Source organism: Notolepis coatsorum (assembly GCF_963971535.1).
Source record: "Notolepis coatsorum genome assembly, chromosome: 3".
Lineage (NCBI taxonomy): Eukaryota > Metazoa > Chordata > Actinopteri > Aulopiformes > Paralepididae > Notolepis > Notolepis coatsorum.
Genome location: NC_140167.1, coordinates 12,486,381 through 12,507,135, shown reverse-complemented (window position 1 = coordinate 12,507,135; position 20,755 = coordinate 12,486,381). Strand labels below are relative to the sequence as shown.

Here is a 20,755-nt window from a genome sequence, read left to right as displayed (position 1 = left end):
CCTATAATATTGGCCTTTTTGCACACGTACAAGTAGAAGTCTCCATAAATAGAACTATACAGCAAAGTGCATGGAAGAAACCGTATAAAAATACCTCTGAATATCTCTGCAGCAACACGTATTTTTTTCCTTTTTTTGGATTTCTGATTTCAAAATGTGAAAACTTAGTGAGACCAAGATATCAAGAAATAAAGTACAATGTTATATATATATATAATTATTATTTTCATATTTTTTTTACCTAGGCAAGATACATAACTCTTAAGAAATGTGAAGACATCGTTCCAGTAGGCTACCGTATATGACCTCCGACCTCCCCCACCCGACCCCCGAGCCACAGTGACCCTCCTGTCTGTCGGAGCTGAAGGTGACCACATTTAAACGAATATTCAAAATATACAGAAAATATGGAAATATATTATATATAGATACGTATATAGTACGGAAGTAACGTCAATGTTCAGGGCAGTTTGATAGTGTTGGCTTTGTCCTCGACCCCCCCCCCCCCGCCTGCCAGTTTGATTGATGGGTCCTCTGCCAGTACTCAGTAGTCGGTAGTCGTCACTGTGGTTCCTCCTTTTTGCTTGTGGATAAAACCTCCCTTGTGGAGAAACTCTCTGCAGTGTTCATTGGGAAACTATAGGCAAATTAAAAAATAAATACTATGAGTCCATTCGACTGTCACTCAACAACACATTCCCATCATGATATACTCTTTTGTCATCCTTAACACAGAAAATCAGAAAATAGTTTCTTTGATTCCGTCATTTTTGCACGTAAGATATTTTTTTTTTGTCATCGTTTGATTTTTTATTCTTTTGCGTTTTTATTCCCCAAAATACTTCATTAAAAAAAAAAGTCATTCTCATCAGGTGCTGAGAAAAATATAGAACCTCTGATAGCTCAACTCTCTCTCTCCAGATTGATAAGACTGCAGTCTCCTCCAGTGGAATGCAGGACCAACCCTCCTCCGTGTGTCTCATCCCGGGACCGGTCGGCGAGACCCCCAATCCCCGCCTGTAAGCACACTCACCTGGGGCTCGGGTGGGCTCTCCCCGCCCGGACGTACAGGCAGCGGCAGCAAACAGGCTTTTTACACAAACACACACACACACACACACGCACGCACGCACACCTTCGAGTGTCCTTACAGACAGGGTTGAGAGAGTGAGAGAGAGAGAGAGAGTGGGAGGTGTGGGATTGGGGGGAGGGGGGCGACTGGTCCCGCCCTCTCCCCAGGTTTACCTCTCAGGTCTTTCAAAAATTCCACAATGAGATTTCACTCTTTGATTTCTGATGTTGTACTTCTGAACCTCTGTGTTATTTTCTTTGTTTTTTTTTAAATTTTGTTTTCGCTTTTTTTATTTTTCCTTTTTCCCCCTAGAAGGTTCTAGAAGCCCTCTATATGACAGTAGGCCTCCAGGCTCGAGAAGAGGATGTAAATGAACCAGAGACCGAAGAGGAAGGCTGACGTGGCCAGTCTGTGCCCCCGCGGGCCGCCCAGTTCCCCCCCGATGTGGGCGCGGCGCCGGTAGAGCAGCACCGAGACGGCCAGGAAGGCCAGGATGGTGTAGAGCGTGACGTTGAAGGCCAGCGAGCCGGCCTCCACAATGAACGGCTTGCCCTGAGTGTGCCAGTAGATGGCCGCCACGGACCAGGCCAGGCCGATGCCCAGGAACACGTTCACCGCGTTGCTGCCCGTCACGTTGCCGATGGAGGCGTCCGCGTACGAGTCCTGCACCGCGCTCACCTTGCTGGCAAAGGTGTCTGTAGAGAGAGAGGGGGAGGGGAGGGAGAGGGGGGGGGAGAGAGAGGGGGAAAGGGGGGGAGAGAGAGAGGGGGAGGGAGAGACAGAGAGAGAGGGGGGGGAGAGACAGAGACAGAGAGAGACAGAGGGAGAGAGAGAGACAGAGAGAGAGGGGGGAGATGGAGAGAGAGGGAGAGAGACAGAGAGAGAGAGAGAGAGATAGAGAGAGAGAGGGAGAGTGGGGGGGAGAGAGAGAGACAGAGAGAGAGGGGGGGGTTAGTCCGAACTGTCATTCAAGGAGTGCCACGGTCTAGAAAAGCTCAATCAATATTTGAACCCTTGCACTGAAGAGCCATATAAGTCAGTTTTTAATTTGTTTTAGACAGCCCATGTATTTGCAGTTGTAACATCAATCCGAATCACTTGGATCACTTGAATCATGTGTGCTATATCACCAGAAAGTACTCAGCCTCTACTGTCTTGAACTATGAATGAACGCAACACTCTAACTCACCATCTTTTAGATAATAAAGTGTAAACGTCAAACAGACTTATATGGTTCTTCATCTGAAGTACTCATTTGTGAACATGAGCTACTCTCTCCCAGGAATTAAAACGTGTGATGTCATCAGGTATAAATTCTGGAGCTGCTCCATTGATAATGTACGGGAGACTCACTTTGTGGACCCACAGAACATTTGTTGTGAGCTTTCATACCCAGATGAGCTTTATTCTTTTTTTTTTTTTTTTTTGGTCTTTTTCCCCCTCCATTTTCCTCCGATTTTCTCCCATCCCAATGTTAGTCGTATGCCAATTCCCAGTCCCTTCCTGGTCGCTGCGCTTTACCCCCCACAGTCAGATCATTTGGGAGAGTGGAGGCTACCACGTGCTTCCTCCGACACACGTCCAGCCAATCACCGCTTCTTTTCACCTGGCAGCGCGGATTCTCATTGAGAGGGCGTAGCGTGTGGGAGGACCACACTATCCCCCTCACGTCCAATCCGCGCTTAGCAGGCGCCCCGACCGAACTGTAGGAGTCGCTGTTTACAACGACCCGGACCCACCCCGCCAGCTTCTCCCACCCTCTAATACTGCCAATTGTATTAGTGTGAACGGCCAGCCAAGCTGGTGACAACCCCGGAGCTGTGAGCTGGATTCGAACAGGCGAACCAAGCTCACAGCTCCGGGGCTGGTGACGAACGCAATCTCCGCTCGACCACCTAACCGCCCCAGATGAGCTTTATTCTATAGTAGTGGTCTCAGTTCTGAAACATAAAATGTACCCGTATAATGGGAACATTCCTCCAGGTGCTCTCAGTGACATCTATAATCGTTCCCAATTAATTGTCTATGGAGCAGCTCCAGACGGTATACTAGATGACATCACATGTTTGAGTTTTATCCACTTTTTCTCCCATTTTCTATATTTTCTCCCATCCCAATTTCGTATCATCCAATTCAACCCTCCCCTGTCACGGACGCTGTTTCTTGCCTCCCACAAGCCGGCTGCAATGTGGACTAAGTCATACATAGCACAAGTCCCCTCCGGTACTTGAGGTAACAGCAGTCGCATCTTTTCACCTGCGCAGCTCGATCTCTCAGTGGCGAGGAGTAACGCGTGGGAGGCTCACGCTGCCCCCGACACTTCCTGATTCTACTGCGCAGGCGCACCAACCGACCTGTAGGAGTCGCTGTCCACAACGCCCGATCCCCACCCATCAGTTTCCCACCCCCTAATACGGCCAATGTGTATTAGTATGAACGACCAGCTAAACTGAAAGCAATGTGGAGCATTCGTGGCGAGCGCCTTGCCCACTACGCCACGTAGCCGCCCGATGACATCACATGTTTGAGTTTCAGCCCTCTAGCTCTTGGATTAGGGAGAGAGCTGTTTGTTTTTTTCTAATATTGTTGGACTGTCTTAGACCAGATAAGTTCCTCTTTAAGGCACGCCGCCTGGCGGACATTTGCGACCTATGGAGCGCACTCTTCTAGTTTAAATCAAGTCACCTGCAGAGTAGGATGCGAGTATTTATGACAGATGACAGAACGAGTTCACAAATGGGTATTTCATACACAGACATGTGTGTACACACTCTGGTACACACGCGCACACACACGCGCGCGCGGCGCACACGCACACTCTCATACACACACACACACACACACACACACACACACACACACACACACACACACACACGCACACACGCACACACACTACTGACACACATTAAATCCTTGGACTCTGTCTATCACTCTGCCCTCAGATTCATCACATCGTGGTGATAGATATGACACTCATCACTGTGACCTTTATGAGGAGGTTGGTTGACCCTCTCTGATGGAGAGGCGCAATAAACGCTGGTCGTTTTTCCAGTTTTAAGGCCCTTATTGTTATTGGTGAGCTACCTCCTTATACTACATCATTATTGGAATGGAATTTTGGAACCTATGGAACCCGTTCTAGTGACTGGCTGGTCCTTAAGGTCCCCTGAGTTTGCTCTGAACAGGGTAAATCTGCATTTTGCTATGATGCCCCTCTAGCTCATGGAATGAACTCCAACAGTCCTTAAAGCTTGAGATTCTCTCCTCTGTTGCAGAGTTTAAAACCTTGATCTCCAACCTTTGTCAGTCAAGTTGTACGTGTTTTAATTGATTTGTTATCCTTGCTTTTTGCCTCGTCTTGTTGTCTTACTGTTATGATTGTATAATGCCTTGTGATTTTATGTTGTCTTATTGTTAGGATTTTATATTATTGCCTGTATTTATGTATTTTACTATTACCATGCCCATACCTGTACCTCCCCTCCCCCATGCTGCTATGACGCTTGCATTTCCACAAGGGGATCAATAAAGGAATATCTTATCTTATGCTGTGTGATTTTGTTGTCTTATTTTTGTGATTTTATATGCTGTGTGATTTAATATGCTGTGTGATTTGATGTTGTCTAATTGTTGTGATTTTATATGCTGTGTGATTTTATATGCTGTGTGATTTGATGTTGTCTAATTGTTGTGATTTTATATGCTGTGTGATTTTATATGCTGTGTGATTTAATATGCTGTGTGATTTGATGTTGTCTAATTGTTATGATTTTATATGCTGTGTGAGTTTATATGAAAACTGTAAATGAAGGAATGAAGGACCTCTGTTGCCTTTTGAGTTAAAATAAAGGTTTGACATGAAACACACGTGGGCACAGACACACACCTACAAACAAAACAAAAAACAACAACAACAACAACAACAACAACAGCACACAGACAGACCCCTCCCCCGTCCTCCTCACCGGGGACCGACGTGCCGAGCGCCACGAACACCACGGCGGTGACGGAGTCCTTGAGGCCGATGGTGCAGCCGAAGTGCGACGCCAGGTCTCCGATGATGGCGGTGAGCAGGCCGATGATGGCGATGGAGATGATGAAGCACGCCCAGCCGTGCATGTACTCCGTGGGCGGCACGCAGGCGAACAGCACCTTCCAGAACACCGTGAGGAAGTGCATGACGTAGTCGAAGCAGGACGGGAGACGTTCCTCCCCCGTTTCGTCCTCGTCCTCGTCTGCCGGGCGGAAGAGAGGGGGGGGGGGTTACAAGAGTGATAGGATGACAGCGGAAGGTGGAGGAGGCAAGCAGAGAGAGAGAGAGTGAGTGAGAGGAAATGTTTTAGGGGAGAGGGAGAGAGAGGGAGGGAGGGAAAGAGGCAGGGAGGGAGAGGGAGGGACAGGGAGAGAGAGGGAAGGATGGAGAGAGATGAAGAGAGAGGGAGGGAGGGAGAGAGAGGGAGAGAGAGGGAGATGGAGGGAGAGATGGAGAGAGACAGAGAGACAGGGAGAGGGAGGGAGAGAGATTAAGAGAGAGGGAGGGAGGGAGAGATGGAGAGAGAGGGAGAGGGAGGGAGAGGGAGGGAGAGAGAGAGAGGGAGAGACAGGGAGAGAGATTAGGAGAGAGGGAGGGAGAGAGGAAGGGAGAGAGATGAAGAGAGGGCGGGAGGGAGAGTGGGAGAGAGAGGGAGGAAGGGATAAAGACGGAGAGAGAGAGAGAGGGAGGGAGTGAGGGAGGGAGGGAGAGGCAGAGAGGGAGACAGGGAGAGAGGGAGGGAGATAGATGAAGAGAGGGAGGGAGAGAGATGGAGAGAGAGGGAGACAGGGAGATACGGAGAGAGAGGGAGGAAGGGAGAAAGACGGAGAGAGAGGGAGGGCGAGAGAGAGGGAGACGGAGAGAGAAGGAGGGAGAGGGAGACGAAGAGAGAGTGAGGGAGGGAGAGGGGGGGGAGAGGGGGGGGGGAGAGGGGGGGGGGAGAGGGGGGGGGAGAGATGGAGAGAGAGAGAGAGAGGGAGGGAGGGAGGGAGAGAATGACAGGGGCAGAAAAAAACATAAAGATAGATGAAGCCCAATGGTGGACAGAGTGGATGAGAGAGCAGGGAGGATAAATAGAGGGAGAGGAGGGGGAGGAGGGTGGCGGAGAGATAGAGGATGAGGGATGACAGAGATGCGGGGGGTGGGGGTGCAGGGAACAACAGGGTTGACATTATGGATAATCAACCTTGAACATCCCAATTACTCCCCGATACGTAAAAGAGAATAACCGCAGAAGCCTGCGGGACACATCAATTATTCATCTTCAGCAGGAAAACTGCAGAGGTTTACACAGGATGACACATTGTTTTTGTCAGTCGTTCAGCGATGGGGGTTTACAGGTAATAACTTTGCGTTTTTAGCTCAGTTGAAGGTCTCGGGGGGAGGGGGAGGGGAATTAGTCTACATGTGCAGAGCCTGCGATTAATGTTACGAAGAAACACATTTACATAATTCGTAGAATCATAAATCATCATGAATCCAAGCTAAATCATGTCTGATGCCCCGTGGACCAAATGGAAGCCGAGAGTACGTCTGTGAACGGAATCGCAGGCCCTTCCTTTGTAAACGACAGTTAAACGACAACTTTTCAGGTCGCTTTCTATAGCGTTCTAAGGGCCCAGTTTCCCATTATGAAAATATACCTTAGTAGTGGTGCATAGTGCACATTTAAAGCGGCACTTCACCAAAGAAACAATGCTGATTTATTTTGCACATAATCTCACACACATCCAAAAACTCTAAACAGTTTTGCTAAAATGTTAATTTAGTTTGACAGTTGTTGAGTGAAACATTAGTTTGAATATGGAGAGTAGGGGGTTCCCCAACGTTCCTGGTCAAATTCCCAATCAGGTTTCTGACATAAAGGCCACCTAATCATCCCTCCCCCTTAATTGGCTGATATCAATCCCTGTCTCCTGAGACGTTCAGCCATTGTGTAGTGTGATGTGTGCCGGGTGCCAGTGTATGGTAGCCATTGAGCCTGCAGCGTAACCAGGGTTGGGTGCTACCAGTGGTGGTGAAGGAGGCCATTTCACACTACCTTGTGGGGAGCGCTTTGAGTGTCTAGAAAAACGCTATATAAATGTAATGAATTATTATTATTATTATTATTATTTCACGGTACTTAACACAACACAAGAAGCCAATGTCCCCCGATGACATCACTGGTGGCCACATTCAAACTCCCCAATAACCGGCAACGAAATTAATGTGTGCAAAATTGTTGAGATTTTCTGAATGTTTGTGACATTATGTGCTAAATAAATGGTGTAGTGCCCCTTTAAGGCTATATAGGGTCCCCTAAGTTTGTGCCTTTAGGACTGAAGACGAACAAGTAAGAGAGTGGGAAATACAAACCCTTTCCCCTCGTCTCTATGCTGGACCATTCTCTACTGGTTGATAAACTTAAATGTTATGGTTTTAACTCTTCTGCTTTAAAGTGGATACTAAGTTATTTGTCCTCTAGATCACAGAAGGTGTATCTAAATGGCAGCCTGTCCAGTAGCAGAGGTCTAGAGTGTGGCGTGCAGCAAGGAAGTTGCCTAGGACCTTTGCTCTTCTCTGTATTTACGAATGACCTATCTTGGGCTACCAAATGTGCTACAACAGTTCTTTATGCAGATGATTCAACATTGTATTACGCGGCACCATCATGCAATGTACTTAATGAAGTTTTGAGTAGAGAACTTAAAGTTGTGCATGACTGGGTAGTATGTAATAGACTTGTCCTTAATATCTCCAAGACTAAATGTATTGTGCTGGGAACAAGGCACAGGTTATCTACAAATCCAAAGCTTCATTTAAACTTGTGTAATTCAGCAGTTCAACAAGTTGAAAGTACTAAACTCCTTGGAGTGATGCTGGATTGCACTCTGTCTTGGTCTCAGCATATTAATTATATTGTTTTAAAAATGGGAAGAGCAATTGGTATTTCCAGGAAATGTGCTTCTTTTGTTGCCCGTCCCCTTTTATGTCAGATAGTGCAAAGTTTAGTTTTATGTCATCTTGACTATTGCTCTGCGATGTGGTCATCTGCTGCCAGTGGTGACCTCAGGAAGCTCCAGGTGGTCCAGAACAGGGCAGCACGGTTGGTACTGGGCTGCTCACTAAGGTCTAATGTGAGCCGTATGCATGCCCGCCTCTCTTGGCTTAACGTTGAAAATAGATTGTCTTTTAATATACTTGTGCTGTTCAAGTTGGTCATGAGCAGTAAGACTCCTGTTTTTATACATAATCAGATTGTTTTTAGTAATACTGTGTACGAGCATTACACTAGAGGTTCCAGTAGTGGGCAGCTTGAATTGCCAGGTCCTAGAACCAGCGCTCTGGGGAGATCTTTTATTTTTAGAGCATTAACTCTGTGGAATGGCCTGCCTCGGAACCTCTGCTGCATTTACAGTAGATTCACTTTTAAAAAGAATCTTAAATTGTTTTTAATTGTTTTTAACACTGTAAAGTAATTTTTTGTTTTTGTTTTACACTAATGTAATTTTAGCTATATTAATTGTTACAGTAGGTTCATTATGCATTGTGTGTACTGACTTTTAATAATTTTGTTTTTTGCAATAGTGATTGTTTTTGTATGTTTTTTTGTGTGTGGACCCCAGGAAGACTAGCTGGTTGCTATCGCACCAGCTAATGGGGATCCCTAATAAAATAAAATCAAATCAAATCTTACCCGCAGTTTTGAGATCAGCATTTTTATTTGTAAATTGTGTTTCTTAGTGTTTCTTTCCCCTCGTAATCCCAAATCCCCAAAGTCATTTCATGGACCTTCATGGGTCATTTTGTCCCCGAGCGCCCCTGCTGCTGTTCCGCCTCACTAGGGGTCAGTCGGTCAGTCTGGACGGGGCTGGGCAACACACCAACAGCCATCATGTATCATCTGTCTGTGTTAGAGTATAGTGGTGGTCAGTGGGTCAACAGCCATCATGTATCATCTGTCTGTGTTATAGTATGCTGGTTGTCATCCTGATACACAATTTTACGTCAACGTCAACTGAAAATAAATAATACAGTTATACACTTCCTATCACCATACAGTTATACACTTCCTATTAGGGATGCTCGATATTGGATTTTTTACCGATACCGATATTGTCCAACTCTTAATTTCCGATACCGATATCAACCGATACCGATATATGCAGGGTTTTCCCCCCAAAAAACGGAATAATTTCAGGTAATTAACATTACATATCTCTTGTTGTGGAATTAACACAACATTATGCATACTTTTGACAATAAATAAAATCTGAATTTGTTCTTACTTGCTTGCCTGGGTAAATAAAGGTTATAGAAATATTAAAAAAAAGAAGATTTTTTATTTATTTTTTGAAACCGATACAGATATTTTCCGATATCACATTTTAATGCCAATATCGGCCGATAATATCGGACATCACACTTCCTCTCACCATACAGTTATCACACTTCCTCTCACAATACAGTTATGACACTTCCTCTCACCATACAGTTATACACTTCCTCTCACCATACAGTTATCACACTTCCTCTCACCATACAGTTATCACACTTCCTCTCACCATACAGTTATCACACTTCCTCTCACCATACAGTTATCACACTTCCTCTCACCATACAGTTATCACACTTCCTCTCACCATACAGTTATACACTTCCTCTCACCATACAGTTATCACACTTCCTCTCACCATACAGTTATCACACTTCCTCTCACCATACAGTTATCACACTTCCTCTCACCATACAGTTATCACACTTCCTCTCACCATACAGTTATCACACTTCCTCTCACCATACAGTTATCACACTTCCTCTCACCATACAGTTATTACACTTCCTCTCACCATACAGTTATCACACTTCCTCATACAGTTATACACTTCCTCTCACCATACAGTTATACACTTCCTCTCACCATACAGTTATCACACTTCCTCTCACCATACAGTTATACACTTCCTCTCACCATACAGTTATCACACTTCCTCTCACCATACAGTTATACACTTCCTCTCACCATACAGTTATCACACTTCCTCTCACCATACAGTTATCACACTTCCTCTCACCATACAGTTATACACTTCCTCTCACCATACAGTTATACACTTCCTCTCACCATACAGTTATCACACTTCCTCTCACCATACAGTTATCACACTTCCTCCCACCATACAGTTATCACACTTCCTCTCACCATACAGTTATCACACTTCCTCTCACCATACAGTTATACACTTCCTCTCACCATACAGTTATCACACTTCCTCTCACCATACAGTTATCACACTTCCTCTCACCATACAGTTATCACACTTCCTCTCACCATACAGTTATCACACTTCCTCTCACCATACAGTTATCACACTTCCTCTCACCATACAGTTATCACACTTCCTCTCACCATACAGTTATCACACTTCCTCTCACCATACAGTTATCACACTTCCTCTCACCATACAGTTATACACTTCCTCTCACCATACAGTTATCACACTTCCTCTCACCATACAGTTATCACACTTCCTCTCACCATACAGTTATCACACTTCCTCTCACCACGCAGTCCAACATAAATGATTATTCAACATGTGAATTCTCAGACCTAACCAGATTTTCTAAATATCCATATCTAATTGTATTGCCTATATTTATGTCTTTCTACTATTACCCTGCCCATACCTGTACCCCTCCCCCGTGCTGCTATGACCCCCGAATCCCGCCCAGGGGATCAATAAAGGAATATCTTATCTCCTGATATACTGCACTGTATAAAATCCATATCGAAAAATGTCCCTCTGGATGTGGTGATAATCGTTTCATTCCATTATCTCCCGGTGCTAGTCTGGTTAAACGGCTTCCTCGGCCTGTTAAAGGGCCGCCGAGCGGGGGGTGATGTGGCGTGGTCGTGGGCGGAGAAGTGCAGGGAGGGGGATCCTCCGGCAGCGCCTGGCGGCCCATAGGGCAGTGCCACACGCACGGGCACAGACAGACAGGCGGGCAGGGCAGGGCGGGCAGGGCGCTGTGATGATTTGAAGTGTCAGGCCATGTGAGGCGCATGCATCTTTCAGTGGGGAAGGAGGGGCGGGGCGGTGGGGGGCGGTGGGGGGTGTCATGAAAAAATAAAGAGCTAAATATTTCAATGGCAAAGCGATGAACCAGGGGGGCCTTCAAGGAGCTCACCGTTTGGCCCCCCGGTGACTAGCGGGCGGGTTAAACGGCCAGGCTGCGCTCGCCGGCGGAGGAGGAGGAGGTCGGAGGTCGAATTTTACATACAGCTCATGCGGTTTCTCACTCTTGCACACCGACCTGTATGCGAGTGCCTCTATTGTCGTTGTGCCTCCCTCTTTTCTAATTTTGATACTGTGGATATAACCCTCCATAGCGTATTGTAGCCCCTTTTGTCGGGACCTGGAGGATATTGCGGCATTATTGCTCCAAAATGAGTCTGTTAAGGCGACTCCGACGTTACGGAGACCCTCCATTATGGCTTTGTTGAACGTATCTGGCTCTCAGCTTGTCGGACTAGCAACAGTAACCAAGGGGGGGCGTGGCTTTGCGAAAGGTCCATTAGCAGGCACGCGCAAACGGGGGAGGCTTTGGGTGCCCAAGCACTTGCCCATGTGCCCCTTGATGACCAAAGTTACCTTTTTTGGCAAGGCTTTTAATTTTCCTTTTTATTATTATTATTATTATTATTATTATTATTATTATTATTATCATTATCATTATTATTATTATTATTATTATTATTATTATTATTATTATTATTATTATTATTATTATGATTATTATTATTATTATTATTATTATTATTATTATTATTATTATTATTATTATTATTATTATTATTATTATTATAATAATTTATTTGTAAATATTACAAGAATAATTGTAATAAGGGCGGCCGGGTAGTGCAGCGGACTAAGCGTCTGTCTACCACCACAGAGACAGTGGGATCTAATCCAGCTGTGGTGCTTCCGGGTTGGCCGACCGTCCATACTAACACAATTGGCAGTGTTAGCGGGTGGGAAACCCGGCGAGGGTGGGTCCTGGTCGTTGTAAACAGCGACTCCTACAGGTCGGTCAGGGCGCCTGCACGGCGAGGGAGGGAAATGGTGAAGGTAGTGTGACCCTCCCACGCGTTACACTTCACCAATGAGAGTCCTCGCTGCCAGGTGAAAAGAGGCTGCTGGCTGTCTCCTATGTATCGGAGGAAGCATGTGATAGACTTCAGGGCTCCCTAGACCGACCAGTGGGGGGCACATGCGCGCAACGACCAGGAAGGGGAGGGAGGAATTGGCATAACGACCAAATTGGGATGGGAGGAAAATACAGAAAAAAAGTGGATAAAAGAAATAAGAATAATTGTAATAATATTATAAATAAAAATAAATATTTGAATCCCGTGACGCGTTGCCCTCCCTCATGGAATGACGGGCCCATTAGCCAATAGAAATCTATAATACATTTTGATAAATCCCAAACTATTTTAAGGCATAATCATATAGTATGATGCAGTTTGTTGTAAGATTCCGTGTTACATTCTCTGAATATTGGTTGCTAATGCTATAGTTTGGCTGGTTGGTTACGTTACACTGTAGTTGGTGTTCTAACATTTTGATACATGTGCCCTTTAAAAAATGTGAGCCCCTGCCCCTCTAAAGGCCTCTGCACGGCCCTGCTAATGAGTCCATGTGGTGTGATCTTGGTTTAAGTTCCCTTTGTTATGGTTGATCGACATGATTGAATCAACGTCGATCTGTCTAAGTATGTCCATCACTCAGCATTCTACAAATTCTCACTGATTCTACTAATTATACTAATTATACGCCTTTCTGTAATTTCACCTTTATTCTGCATTCCACTGATATTTACATACATTTCTGGAAAACTAAAACAGTTCATTCTATTTCTTTCCACCAGAACGTTTGAGATAATATACTGTTAGCCTAGATTTTATTATATATAAAGAAATGGGTATCGATCTTCTTGTCTGTCTCTGGAGAAGACAGTAAGCGTATTTCCCATAATGCTGACGTGTTCCTTTAACTTGCGTCGATACTCGCATGCGTCACCAAACTCTATGCAGTGCATGTGAAAAACATAAAACCATCTAATTATTTAAATGGGGTTGAAAGTAATCGTTTGCATTGTGTCTGTGTGTAGGACCCTCTAGAGTTCAAACGGAGAACGTGTTTTTTTATTTAATTTTTTTTAACTCTACCTGCACTGACTGTAATGGCCTCCATGAACTGCTCTCTCCAGGAGTTTGTCCCGACCACCAGCGCCAGGTTGGTCTTCTTGATCAGCTTGTCCACCGTACTCTGCATAAAACAACAGGAAAGAGACAAAAAATTTGACATTTAGAATTTGAGCTTTCAGTGTCCATTGTAAGGCTCCTTTAACCAAAAGGAGCAATACACCGGCTCCGCCACAAGATGGCAGCAGCATCAAATCCCAAGGAGCAGAAACCAATCCCTCTCATTTGATGCATGAGAGAAAAAAGCATGCAACGGAAACCAATATGGTGGCTGCATTTCTCTGTCTGACAGAGGATGTGTGTTATTTGTGCGTGTTTGGAGGTGAACGTTGCCCTGACCTTGAACTCGTATGACTCTTCGATGATGACTTCGAGCTTGGGATGATCCCCCAGCACGGGCTTGCCCATCTCCGCGATGCGTTTGGCCTCCTCTTCGTCCGACGACAGCTTCCTGTCTGGTACGTCTGATGATGGGGAGGCGGTGGGAAGAGCAAGACAGAGGAAAGAGGGGGGCGCGGGGGAGTTAGACAGCCTTCAAACTAATCTGTGAGATTCTGTGAAGAAGATTTCATTTGATTCCCATGTCTTCTGTGCTACTTCTCACCATACAAACCAGAATTAAGCTGTTTACCGGGGAAAGACACCACTGTGTTCACACTGCAGGAACCAATTGAATGCCGCAGATTTCACCAATCTTTCACCGCCCTTTCACCAAAATATCCTCTCGTTGCCGATATACCACTGTGGTTATAATTGTATGTCATACCACTGTGGTTATAATTAGTCTTATTCTCATTCTGCACGATGCCGGGTCGCAAACTGGACAAAACAACAAACACAGCATACCCCAATAATTGATCTATCGCAAGCCCCGCCCTCTTCTCTCCATATCCTCCCATCACAACTGTCGCTTCCCCTCGGAAAGAAGGGAGGCCGGGGCTTGCGATAGGTCAACTACTGTAGGTGAATCACGAGGCATGCAGCTCCAACAAATTCCATAAAACAAGCGTTTCAAACATAATATCTGGAACGCGGTGTGCAGACACACATACACAAAGTGACCTTATCTCAGCTGTAGGGTGGCAGAAAAAGTGCCAGTGCTGGAGGAAAAGAAGGACTTCACGACGCACGCTGATTCCTGCTCCCAGCGAAGCTCTTCTTGTCGTCGTCAGACCAAATTATCGGCTGACAAAGACCCACCTGTTGTGTTGAAATGTCACAGAAAGATTCAGCGTGCGAGCAGCATGCCTTCTCTGTGTCCCCCCCCCCCCTATCCCAGGTGGGGGCCTATATCTATATATATATACGCTGTCGGCTCTCAAACCTTGTTTTTTCCCGCGTCAGGGACCCGCGACTTGATACACAGAAGAAGGCAGCGAATGCACATTTGAAAAGATGATGTCTTGTGTATTCCTGTTGTTAGATTTGATTATTAAAAGGGCACTTCACCCAAAAACACAGCTGATATTTTGCACATCATCTCACACACATCCGAAAACTCTAAACAGTTTTGCACACGTTTGTTTAGTTTGACAGCTATGTGGCCAGTGGCCACCAGTGATGTCATCGGGGGACATTGAGTCCTTTTGTTGTGTGAATTACAGCACCATGAAATGATGTGTAGATGACTGTTGAACTAAATTGTGTACAAAACGGTTTAGAACTTTTGGACGTGTGTGAGATTATGTGCAAAATAAATCAGCATTGTTTTTTTTTTGGTGACGTGCCCCTTTAATGCAGAATTCCACAACTGTCTACTCTACACCGTACGTAGTTGAGGGGAGCCCATGCAGTGGAGAAAGTAAAACCTGTGATCAGAATAGTCACTTTTAAGATGCTGGGTTCGAGCCCAGCTCTCGGCGTTGCTACCGGCTTGGCTGGTCGTTCATACTTATACAATTGGCAGTGTTAGGGGTGGGAAAGCCGGTGGGTGGGGATTGGACGTTGTGGACAGCGACTCCTACAGGTTGGTTGGTGCGCCTGTGCAGCAGAATCAGGAAGTATCGGGGGCAGTGTGAGCCTCCCACGCGTTACTCCTTGCCGCTGAGAGATCGCGCTGTGCAGGTGAAAAGATGCGACAGCTGCCTCCTCGTGTACCGGAGGGGACACGTGATGCAAGGCTTGGTCCTCACTGCAGCCGACCAGTGGGAGGCATAGTCTAGCAACGTTCAAGACAGGGGAGGGAAGAATTGAAGGGAGAATTGGCGAGGCGAAATTGGGATGGGAGAAAAATAGAAAAATAAGGAGAAAAAGTTGATACAAAAAAAGAATAGTCACTTTTATATATTCTCTCGTTTCGTACTGAACGAAATAGTGAAATTAAACGATTCCACATTATTTTCCTGCAGGGGACCCCCCCGGAACCCCCTGAACGACCACCTGGGGGCCCACTTTGAGAACCACTGTTGTAACAGCAAAGAGGCCCTACGGCGCTTTGTATCACAGAGACACGGTACAAGAAGCACCATCACATCAGTTCCGTGTCGTCTAGCAGCAGAATGCGAGCGAGTGTAACACCTGGATTCTAACCGCCGGGTCGAGAGCGAGAGTCAAAGGGGGGGAAGCCCCCCACATGGCCGAGTGGGAATAGTAGGCTTACTAGGCTTCAGGCGGTGGGCTACTCTGGTGGTACACTCACCCCCCACCCCCCTCCTCCCCCGAGGGGGAAACCTATACAGGGCACGGCACCATTGTAACACTTCCTAGATCTGAACACAGGTCTCCCCCGCGTTCGAATCCAAGCATCTATCAGTCAGGCAGCCAGGAGGAAAACCCTCCCTGACAGAGAGAGATAGGTCGACTCATCTCCAGGCAAGGCTACTCTGCTCTCCTATAGTGGTCCTAGCCGACCCCCCCCCCCCCCCCCCCGGGCCGATGGGAGATATTAACACTTACGGGGCTTCAGGTGGGGGGCCACTCTCTCCGTGACGCCCCCCTCCCTCCCTCTGAGCCACCTGGTGCAAAGACCTTGTCATCTTTTATACGGGCCCCGAGTCCTAGGCCGCTGACAACAGGCCCGCTATTAAATATTAACGCTGCCATTAAAGATCACAGCCAAGTCGTCCCCGCAGGAGGGCGTGTCGGGCGTGCGTGCACGTACACACACACACACACACACACATGCACGTGCGTGAACGTTTTTTACGCACGGCGGCACACACACACGCACGTTTTTAAGCGAAATCAGACAGTTGCGCACATGAGAGCCGGTGTCGTGTATAATACGCCGAAGGTCGGGCGAGATTTATATTTCGCTCATGTTTAAAATTTGATTATCCAGACTATTCCCCCCCCCCCCCGCATGGTTACACCGCATTATCGCCACGACAGGACATTATTTCCTCGAAAGAAAAGGAGAGAGAAACATTAGAATTAATCTCACAAAAGGTAATCACGTTTTTTGACAGTTATCAAGTGTTTGCACCTTGGCTCCTCAACGGAGGGCCGTCGTTTTGTGTGTCTGTGTGATTAATTAACCACTGAACGAGGGCACAAATCAGCCATGAGGCAGGCAGGGTGCCCCACCGTCTCACTGGAGACACCGGACCCCCAACACCTTCACACATGCCTTCGAGCAACATTGTACTATAGTGTACTTATTTTATGCCTATTCTTAAGTCTGCACGTTACGTTGCACTACTTTTATTGTCTTTTATATCTATTCTTATGTCTGCAATTTATGCATTGTTTTTTATTCTGTCAATTGTCTAAATGTTATGCCTATGTTCAATTTATACTATTAGCTGTGTGGACTGGAGTGTGGAGGGCACTCTGGACTGCGGTCCATGTGTAAAATGTGCTATATAGATAGTTATTAATATTTATTATTATTATTATTATTATTATTATTATTATTATTATTATTATTATTATTATTATTATTATTATTGTAGACATGTGTGCATTGAAATGTCTGTAAAGTCTCGACGACATTGAAAAGGAGGGTGACCTCAATTGTCTTTTCGAGAATAAATAAAGGTTTGAATTGAATTGAACCACCCTACGCTCTGGCCTCTCTGAGGAAATGCATACGTGTGTGTGTGTGTGTGTGTGTGTGTGTGTGTGTGTGTGTGTGTGTGTGTGTGTGTGTGTGTGTGTGTGTGTAACTGAGGAGGCATACTAATCGTAACTACCTACCTCATACTACAGTCTACTCATATAACTCTGTATGATAGCATGTACAATAGTGCTGTATATACCATATATATATATATATATATATATATATATATATATATATATATATAATATATATATATATATATATATATATATATACACATCTGTCTGTACATACCTGCACATAATTTTTTTTGTACAGTACTTGTGTGCTGTATAATCACAATACATTTTAATGTGATCTAATCTAATAAAAAAAATGCAGGAAAACACATTCAATTGCTGTGTGTTCATTGACAATAGAGTAAATCCTCCTACAATGTTGGAAATAATAATATTATGAATATTACTTATTTATATAGCACACTTTAAAACACAACAAAATCTCAAGGTGCTTCACAGAAGATAAAGCAGCGTTGGCCGACAATCACAACAACACTAACACACCAGTGCCATGCAGCTCGTCCACGAGCACCGCAGTGTGAGCGCGGTCCCGAGTAGTGAACAGTCTCAGTCATTATGAATGGACAGGGTGTAACGATGCATCGATTAATCAAAATGCATCGATTCTAATGTGACGATTCAACTGCATCGATTTGAAATAGTTAGAATCGATTATAATCGGAATTAATCGAAATAAAATATTATTTAATTTAAAAAAAAGTGTGTATTGTTTTTATTGACCTCCATTCATGCTGAGTGAATCAGTTCCCCCAGCCACATTTGTGTATTCAACATTTATGGGAATTAACTGATAGAAAATCTATCGAAAATGTATCGAATCGAATCGAATCGTGGTCAAATGAAGAGATTTCATGATGGATTGAATCGTTGCCTGAATAATCATAATCGTTGTGAGGTCGCATCGTTACACCCCTATGAATTGGCGTTCAGAGTGACTTAAGAAAAAAAAGCAGATTTCAGGTCAGCAGCACAGCTCTGTTTGATAAAAAAACAAAAAAAACACAGCACACACAGTGAAGAAGGTTGGATGGAGAGAGAGAGAGGAGGAGAGGATGACTTACTAATGACAGCTAATAGCATGGCTGTGGAGGAGAAGAGAAGAGAGAGGGAGGAAAGAGGAGAGGAAGGAAGAGAGAACATGAAATGAAATGAAAAAGGTAAATGGGTGGATCATGGAATGGTCGAGTTCAGGTTAGTAAGAGGTGGAGAGAGGAGAGAGAGAGAGAGGAGAGAGAGAGAGAGAGAGAGGAGAGAGAGAGAGAGTAGAGCGAGAGGGAGAGAAGTGGGGGGGGGGGTGGTAATTGAACCCTTGCACTGAAGAACCACATAACCCTCCTGGGTCTGACCCCTCCTTATACACCTGTTTCATTAAAATGGTCATCTACTCCCTGTAACACCAGAGCTGCTCACCGTATCTCTCTGGATGTTCCCCGTGTTAACAACACTTCCTTTGGTCAAACCTCCTTCCAGTTGGCTGCTCCCAGCAGTTGGAACAAGACGCAGAAGACTTTGAAAATGGACAAACTGATCTCCTTCACTACTTTTTAGCTTCAAATATTATTACATACCTTGGAATTGTAATTGTTTGTTTGATGTGTGTTTTAATTATTCCCCTTACCTCTGTGATGTATGTCTCTTTTCTCTTTTCTCTTTCCCTGGTACCCTTCAACAGACCTTCTTAAAAAGTTTTAATTTTTTTTTAAATAAAACTCCATTTTGAAAGTTTTGGACAGCCGATGTATTAACAGTTGTAAAATCAATCCAAATCACTTGGAGTGAATGTGATATATCACTAGAAAATACTCAACCTCTACCGTCTTTAACTGTGAATGAACACAAAACTCTAACCCACCATATTCCCATAACAATGTTTGGAAATATGGCTCCTCTGAAAACTCAAAACGAACGTACATAATGGTTCTTCGTCTGAGGTACTCATGGCCTATCTCAACCCCCGCCCTCTTTTCCCGATCCTCTAAAATCACAACTGTTGCATCCCTCAGGATCAAGAAAAGAGGGCGGGCCAGGTTTGAGACAGGTCGATTAATGATCGTCCCCACATCCCCCGGGGGTGATAACGATCGTCTGGGATCATGGTACAAAAAACAGATTCAGGTCTCGCGGGGGATGGAAGATAATAGTTGAATTCATATACAATGACATTTTTGGGACATTTGGTAGTAGGGTTATTCTTAATTTTGGGACAAATAAAACTGTAGTACTTTGAGACAGTTCTGGTACGGTTGTGAATCTTTTTCTTTGGGTGGAGATAAAGATAAGGATAAGGATAAGGATATCTTTTATTAATCCCTCACGGGGAAATTCCAGTGACACACACATACATCGTCTCATTAACAACAGATGGCCTCTGAGAAAGGCCATGGCAGTATACACAGTGTGTGTGGAGAAGATGAAGTTGATCATTTGATCATTTGTCTGTGTGTACAGAAGTCTATGGGGAATAACGGAGTATTCGTACGGATTCACTGATACCGTTTTTTCCCACAGACACTTTCCAATCCCATGTAGGCATTTGAAGGATCGGACGATACTTTCAGCAAAGCCCGCAGAATTATATTAAGGACCCCGGGAGGACCCCATCCCAACCACAAACGGTTCCAGCCGCTACCGGTCTGACAAACGGTACCGCAGTCTCAAGGCCCGCACCAGCAGCCCCCCCCCCCCCCCCCCCACAGACAGTCAGACTCATGAACAAATAGCACTAATGACCTGCGACAGTGCTACTTTATAGCTGTCACTGCTACTGATTTGGACACAATACTGACCTGCACATACCACTGATTTGCACACAGTACACATATAATTGATATATAATTGCTATTCTTATTTGTTATTACTATTCTGCTGTTTTAAATCATTTTTATTGTTCACACTGTTCTTATTGCCTGTACTACTACTGCTGATGCTGTCGCTAGGCGCTAGGCGGAGGAGCCAAGAAACAAGAATGTCACTCCTTTAACGTAAAAGGACAAGGATGTGACTAATATACTTGAAACTTGATTAGATCCATTACTTTCACGGTGGGATGGAGCTAGACTTCCTCTTATCCCATTACGAGGATATCCCGGGTTCATAAAACATATATATCCACGAGGTAAGCGGCAGTTTGAAGGAACTCTTAAATATCACTGCCCACCCTCTGCGTTTTTGATTTGATTTGATTTGATTCAGCTTGATTGTTTGACATTATCCACTTGTTGCGGAGTGAGGAGGGCAGATCAGGTGACGGCGGGGAGCCGAGCCGACCCGCACGCCCGGGGTGAAGTGTAAACCATCACTAAATGACACTGAG

At 45.1% G+C, this 20,755-nt stretch overlaps 1 protein-coding gene across 1 annotated transcript in view; it reads right to left on the bottom strand.

Annotated features, from left to right (window-relative positions):
* Nucleotides 1-1,349: 1,349 nt before the first annotated feature.
* slc8a3 (solute carrier family 8 member 3) overlaps nucleotides 1,350-20,755 on the bottom strand; it is a gene marked incomplete at its 5' end in the record, with an annotated part of 38,491 nt that continues 19,085 nt past the window's right edge. The window contains 5 exon segments of the mRNA XM_084309393.1: nucleotides 1,350-1,767; nucleotides 5,041-5,310; nucleotides 13,324-13,423; nucleotides 13,699-13,891; nucleotides 13,893-13,912. Of these exon segments, the coding sequence (XP_084165519.1) occupies nucleotides 1,391-1,767; nucleotides 5,041-5,310; nucleotides 13,324-13,423; nucleotides 13,699-13,891; nucleotides 13,893-13,912 (960 nt within the window). The 3' untranslated portion in view covers nucleotides 1,350-1,390.